The sequence below is a fragment of the Mus musculus genome, chromosome 1 (genome assembly GCF_000001635.26).
Source record: "Mus musculus strain C57BL/6J chromosome 1, GRCm38.p6 C57BL/6J".
NCBI lineage: Eukaryota > Metazoa > Chordata > Mammalia > Rodentia > Muridae > Mus > Mus musculus.
This window is the reverse complement of record NC_000067.6, coordinates 135,368,951-135,375,633: the sequence shown is the minus strand read 5'-3', so window position 1 is coordinate 135,375,633 and position 6,683 is coordinate 135,368,951. Positions and strand designations below refer to the sequence as shown.

At 54.0% G+C, this 6,683-nt stretch overlaps 1 protein-coding gene across 3 annotated transcripts; it reads left to right on the top strand.

The window, feature by feature from the left end:
- Positions 1-335: 335 nt before the first annotated feature.
- Shisa4 (shisa family member 4) lies at positions 336-4,577 on the top strand. 3 transcript variants are annotated; one of them, XM_006529951.4, is made up of 6 exons: positions 336-432; positions 641-745; positions 1,085-1,256; positions 2,349-2,482; positions 3,270-3,437; positions 3,638-4,577. In XM_006529951.4, the coding sequence occupies exons 2-6, from the start codon at positions 673-675 to the stop codon at positions 3,682-3,684; spliced, it is 594 nt and encodes a 197-aa protein (XP_006530014.1). In that variant the 5' UTR covers positions 336-432; positions 641-672; the 3' UTR covers positions 3,685-4,577. The 3 variants fall into 3 exon arrangements, 2 of the variants coding, with proteins under 2 accessions (XP_006530014.1, NP_780468.1); NM_175259.4 differs by lacking the exon at positions 336-432 and having other exon boundaries at positions 571-745; positions 3,638-4,178; XR_003947287.1 differs by lacking the exon at positions 2,349-2,482 and having other exon boundaries at positions 382-745.
- Positions 4,578-6,683: the final 2,106 nt, after the last annotated feature.

The following is a 6,683-nucleotide window of genomic DNA, read 5'->3' as shown; positions in this document are numbered from 1 at the left end:
AGGGAGAAGGGGCCATCTCAGGAGCCAGTGCAGCTGCCAGGGCCCAGGCCCTGTGGGCACCGATGGGGACAAAGCTTCTCTGAACTTCCTCTCAATGGATGCCTGTTTCTAGGAATGGGGGCAGGGTGACGCTGCCCCATCCTCCCCCTGCAGGACGTCCAAGACTGGACACCAGAGCAGAGGAGGTCCCACACAAGGGAAGGTGCGGCCCTGCCCCTCCAGAGTTGGCCCATGAGCTGTTCATTAGGAGGTGGCACCAGGATCAGTGTTTCTGGGGTCTGGGATAATGATTGGTCTCAGGAGAGAGGCGGGCACAGGGTACTGCCAGGCCTCCCTGACCGCAGTGACCAGCTGTTGGCTGTGCCCTTAAGGGCTCAGACTAAAGGAGTCACCACACTGTTGTGGACAGAGAGAGCAGGGCTGTGTCTTGGGGTGAGGGGTACCAGGCCGGTGCTGAGGCTGGGTGGGCGTCGCTGGTGGGCAGACCCCTGGGCGGGGCCCTGGCAGGGTTACTGCAGGCGGGGCGTTAGTCCCGCCCCAAGAAGGCGGGAGAGGAGCCAGAGCCTGGCCGCGGGCTGGGCGGTGCTGCAGCTCCCGCCGGCCGGCTTCGTCCAGCTTTGTCCTGCGGCCCCTTTTCCAGGCCGTCCTGGCCGCGCCCAGCCCCCTCTCGCCATGCCGCCCGCGGGGCCCCGCGGGACCGCGCCGCTCGCAGCCGTCGTCCTGCTGGTGCTTGGGGCTCCTCTGGGTAAGGGATGGAGAGCGACACGAGATGGGTGGGGTGGGGCGAGATCAGGGAGAGGTGAAAGGGACCAGCCATGTCCTCAGAGGCTATCTTCCGGGTGTCCATGCCCCCCAGATGCTTGCGGTTGTTCCCGGAGCAGGAAAGAAAGGGCGCTGAGAGGTCAGGCAGCGGGAACCTGACCCCCAGGCGCGGGGTTCAGCTTCAGGGAGAAAGGGGCTTCTAGGACTTCTAGCTTAGGGTAGAAACAAAAGTGAGCTTTCAGCTTGTCAAGGCAGTGAGATTGAGGGTGGCTAGAACTGAATTGGACTGGTGTCCACTGGGCACCTCCACCCCTGCCCGCAGCGCTGGCGAGTGAGGACTGCTTGTGGTATCTGGACCGGAATGGCTCCTGGCATCCGGGATTTGACTGCGAGTTCTTCACCTTCTGCTGCGGGACCTGCTACCAGCGGTACTGCTGCAGGGACCTGACCTTACTCATCACCGAGAGACAGCAGAAACACTGCCTGGCCTTCAGGTGGGCTGCGGACTCCCACTCCACCCCCTCTCCGGAGGCCTCCTGCTGGCTCCAGTGCCCACCTCCACATTCTTAACTGCAGGAGTCACCAGGACTCCAAATGGTGACAGAGCTGGGTGGTTGGTGTTAGTTACCATGGGCTTGCCTGGGCTGTTTCCAGGGGCTTTCTGGATCCTGACAGGTCCTGGGAGGGAGTGTGCTGAGTTAACACTAACATTCAAACAGCAGAGTGCCTTGGTAGACGCTCTGGTGAGAGGGCAGGAAGACTTGGGTTTTGTTTCCAGGCTGGTGCACTGTGATCCAGCTAAGGCGCTTGCCCTCTATAGAGTACCGCTACCTTTTAAAATAATATGGAAGTTGCTAGCCCGGCCTGGTGGCTCGCACCTGTAATCCCAGCACTCAGAAGGCTGAGGCGGGAAGATCATCACTAAAGAGTTCCAGACCAGCCTGGGCTACAAAGTGAGACTATCTCAAAAACGATAACACCACCAAATAAATAAATAAATAAATAAATAAACAAACAAATAAGAAAAGAAAAGAAAAGAAAAGAAAAGAAAAGAAAAGAAAAGAAAAGAAAAGAAAAGAAACAGTTGCCAAAATTAAAAGTTTTGCTAATCCTTCCCCCATCCAGCCCAGGGCTAAGGGTAGGCCCTCAAACAGGCCAACATGCTACTTTAAGCTACACTCCCAGCCCCCAAATTAGTGGTTTCAAACTTTTTAAAGGGAGCTGCAAACACATAAAACTGATATAAGGGGATTGCAAGCTCTTGTAAGATTTGATGATAATGGCCCTTCATTATTTCAAAGGCTCCATTGAGGCCAACATACTTTAAACCTAACCAATATAAAAGCAGTGGTAGGTGGGCACACTACAAATCCCAGCATGCCTCATGCCAGCTACCCAGACAGCATGGCCTCCTGGGAAGTAGAGGTCTCTTAGAGCTACTTAACAAGGTGGGCAGAATTAATCCCACAGGGAACCCCAAGACATAGCATGCTGTGGCTCCCTGCTGGCCAAGAGTTGGAGTCAGCTCCGTGAGGAGTTCCTCTTATGAATGTTGGAAGGTGAGAGGACCTGTTTTTTGTCTAAAGTCCCAAGACCATAGCAGGCATCGCCTCTGCTGTAATCCTCTTTGTTGCTGTGGTTGCCACCACCATCTGCTGCTTCCTCTGTTCCTGTTGTTACCTATACCGAAGGCGCCAGCAGCTCCAGAGCACGTTTGAAGGTACGCACAGAGTCAGGCAAGATGAGTCTGAAACGGGCTGGATTGACTGCTGTGATGGGCACCAAAGGGACGAAGGACTGGTGAATTCTGTAGTAGTGAGGGTTTCTGTGTGCCTGAGCATCGCCAGTGGGAAATGTGTGCAAGTGAACCCTTGAGCGTTAGACTGCATCCAGGAATGTATGGGAGCGAGTCAGTGTGCCCTTGTATGTGCATGCACATGAACTTTCAGTCGTGCGCAGGAATGCATCCGTCGGTGGTAAGTGTGCAGTAGGTATAAGCACGTCTGGGGCTGAAGTGGGGTCTGTAGTAGTGAACACTAACTGGGCCGTGTTCAAGTACTTCGGATGTATGTTTGAGTGTTGCATGTAACTGCCCAGGCCTGATAAACATGGGGATGATGACACCATACAGGAGATCAGCATGAGGGGAGGACCACCTTAGAGGCAGCTATGTTGGATTACAAGATACCAGCATCTGGAGCTGCCCATCTTCTACCCAAGTGGGACTCTCCCAGGCTAGCCTGCCTCCTGAAGGCTCTCTAACCTGCTTGCAGGGGTGGGGTAGGAGTGGGGGAGAAACAAACTTGCTCAACACAGACTGACCTGCTTAGCTTCATACATAGCTCCCTGCTCAACTCTGGGCAAGCAGACTTTGGGAGGCAAAGGCTACAAGTGGCCACCCAGCAGCCTGCCAGGCAGTTGCCAGAGTGCTTACCTTGGTCTCCTGGATGGGAGGAGGTTTCTATGGGAGCTGGGTATTTAAATGCGGATCCTTGTCCCTCTTCTAGGCCAGGAGATTCCTATGACAGGCATCCCAATGCAGCCAGTATACCAGTACCCCCCGGATCCCAAAGCTGGCCCTGCACCTCCACAGCCTGGTTTCATGTACCCACCTAGCGGCCCTGCTCCTCAGTATCCCCTCTACCCAGCTGGGCCCCCAATCTACAACCCTGCAGGTAAATGCACGACCTGGAATCCTTGTCCCTTCTTGTCCCCACTCCTTTCGCTGGTGGATTACCTTTCCCAGGGTCCCTCCATGTCTCCTTGGAAACTTCTAGGCATTTCTTCCCATGGAACCTGCGCATCATGAAGGGGGGAGAGTACTTCCTGTCTTCCTGTGTCCCACTGACCCTTATCCTGTCTCCTTGGTTTTCAGCTCCTCCGCCTTATATGCCACCACAGCCCTCTTATCCAGGAGCCTGAAGAGACAGCTGTGGCTCTGCTGTCCCTTCCGTGATGTCGTTTTTTGGGTTTTTTTTTTTTTTGGGAGAGTCCCCGTCCTGTACCTGCATCTAGCCCTGAGGGTGGGCAAGGGTCTCCTAGTCATCAGGCCAGCCCCCAGTCAAACCAAGCCTTGGGCCCTGCTGAGGACAGAGCCCCAGAGAAGTGGAACGTGAGCTGAGCTGGAACCAGGCCGTGGATGAGGGGTGGGTAGGGAGGACTTGGGATTCATGAGCTATTTTTACTGGGAGACTGGGAGTAAGATGAGAGCCTAGGCCACAGTCTCTGTTTTCAAGTCGTCCCTCTGTGCCCAGGACCCCAATCAGAAAGGTGGGACCCCTCCTATATGCCCAGTTTGGGCTGAGGTGGAGACAAGTGAGGGGGCTCTATCAACAGCTGGCCACAGCCCTTCCCTCTGGCTGCCCAATTGGCTGGAGCTCAGGCCTCCTGGATTAAAGCTGTAATGCTGTAACTCATCAGTGGAATCACTGGCCCCTTCTCTTAACCCTGCCTCCTGTTGAACCCGGACTGCTGCCTGCTCCACATTCCACAGCAGGGGAGGGCAGCACCGGTGGGAGGAGAGTGCCACCATCAGCCCCATCCTGGGCAGAACCCCTGAGCATCTCTGGACTGTTTTCCAACGCTGTTGAGCAGATTTGTGGCAGCTAGAGAGAGGGTGCTCACGTGCTTTTCAGGACCAGGCCTCTGAGACGTCCAAGGCATTACCAGCTATATAAAGACACCTCTCCATCCAAGAACACTTACCTTCCAATCTGGGTCTCTTCACTGTCTGACCTTGAGCTTGCCTCTGAGTGTCTTCATGTATAGAATGGGGATAATAGCTGTCAAGAGGATGATATATAATGGAATCGAAACTATGAGTCCGTCCTTCCTTCCTGATCAGAAGAGGCCCAGGACCTGGAGCCAACATACAGAGGTGTGGTGTAAGGTACTTGCCGGCTTGATCCTCACAGGATGCTAAGGTGTCAGATTCTACAGGGCAGTGTCCCGGTCCACGGAAGCTAGGTATAAAGACTGTGAAGGCTACCTAGAAGAGGTGACCTGGGAGTAACACAGAGCTGTCTGCCCATCTTCCCTTGCTGTGATCCTTGAAGTCATAGTCTTTGTGCTCTCAAGACATCTGGTGACAATTGCAGGAAGTTTTGAGGTTTGGGGATGCTGGGATAGATGGTCTGTGGGAGCCCCAGGCATGATAGCTAAGTGCCCTGTACTAAGAGTCACCCTGAGACCATTCTTAATAGTTTTAATTCAAGTAGGGAAATGCCAACTTATCCAATGCCCCTACCCCCAGTTCTCTAAGGTCAGCCCTTTTTTTTTTTTTTTTTCCAATCCATCCTCAGGAAATCTAGCCCAGTGCAGCCTCAAGTTTCTGGCTTCCAGCAGCCTCCTAGGTTCTAGGCAGAGCCATTATCCTCACAAGGTCCCCAGGGCCCTCTGTAGCCATACATCCAGGGGGCATTACTTCAGATTCACATAGCCCAGAAGTCAGAACCTGGGGGTCCGAGTCATAGACTCCCTAGAGCAGGGGTCTGCCCCTGAGTGAATTCACAGGTTCCCTCTCCTCAGTGAAATCAAGGGGTACATGAATTTACCCCCTGAACCTTGTCACAGAAGAGCATGATGTCGAAGTATGTGACGGAATACATTGCCCTTGAGTCAGCAATCTGGGACCCTATGACAAGTGGCTTTGTAGTATAGGATATAGTATAGGTTTGCCCCAGCCAGAGCTGCAGGGGGAGAAGGGCTATTTAACACAGCAAAGCACCGGAAATAAGAATTCTAAGAAGAAAGAGGAAGCATTCCAGTGCTGGGGGGCGGGGGGGGGGGAGGAGCTGCAGAGTCCCATCGAGGATAACACTCCATCTCCCTCAGATACTCTTAATTTCCAGTCCGCTGTGTGTGTCTGTGTGTCTCATTGAGGAGTAAACAGAGCCCAGAAAGGCCTGGGGAAGCCTAACTCGCTATGTTTGCCCCTTCCCATCACTTAGCAATCCTGAAAAACTACACACGCCAGAAAGAGAAAGAGAGTGGATGCAGGAGGGACACTTAAGAACTAGGGGACCCCAGTGATGTAACTGTGGCCTTGCTGGGATAGGAGGAGACCCCGAACAGCCTCGGGGGTGGTATAGGAATCTAGTTGAAGAGGAGGGGTGGCTTTATGTAATCAACCAATCAATCAATCAATCAATAGGCCTATACACTGTATGAGACCCTGGGCTTGCTTCTCAGCTGAAGCACGCACAACCCTAGACAAACATGGACCTGTTCAGGTGTGAGTGTTTGTCAGGGGTAGGGTTGGCAGAGCTCCAAGGGGTTTGGGTTCTGGGAGGGGAGAGGGCTAGAGCAAAAGACAATGTGGGAATACAGCGGGGCCAAGGGAAAGCTAAGGAAGAGGAGGACGCAGGGTGTTTGACTAGAAGGGAGGCACCTGGACAAAAAAAGTCTTTCTGGCTATGAGGGAAGGAGGGGAAGGAAAGGAAGAGGGGAGGAGGAGGGAGTTCCAGAAGGGGAGAAGGGTTTTTGGGCACTGACGGGCCTCCCAATGAGTGCAGCACCCTTGGTGCCTGACTCGCAGGTTGATTTCAGCTGGATAGCATCTGCTCTCAGGGGTGAAGGTTGTGCTCGGTCCTCCAGATGGCGACAAGAGAACTTGGTTTTCCAGAAAAGCTTGGTCTCTGAGTGGCCCGTGTCCAGATCCTACTCCTCAACAGTGGCCAAGTAAGCATGGAGTTCCCGGCTCGGCCCTGAGACCGGAGCCCTTTGATTGTCATAGGTCATACGTTGAGCTCCAGGGACAAAGTGAGATATAAAAGCCTAGCTAACTGCCCGTGTCCACGTGCCAGACAGACACTGGTCCTAGGCCCGCTCTAGGTCCCCCTCTCTGGCCAGGGAAAGTGGAGCGAAACGAGAGCAGGAGGAGGAACTTCTCGGTTTGGGGGCAGTAGACCTGCAATGGAACC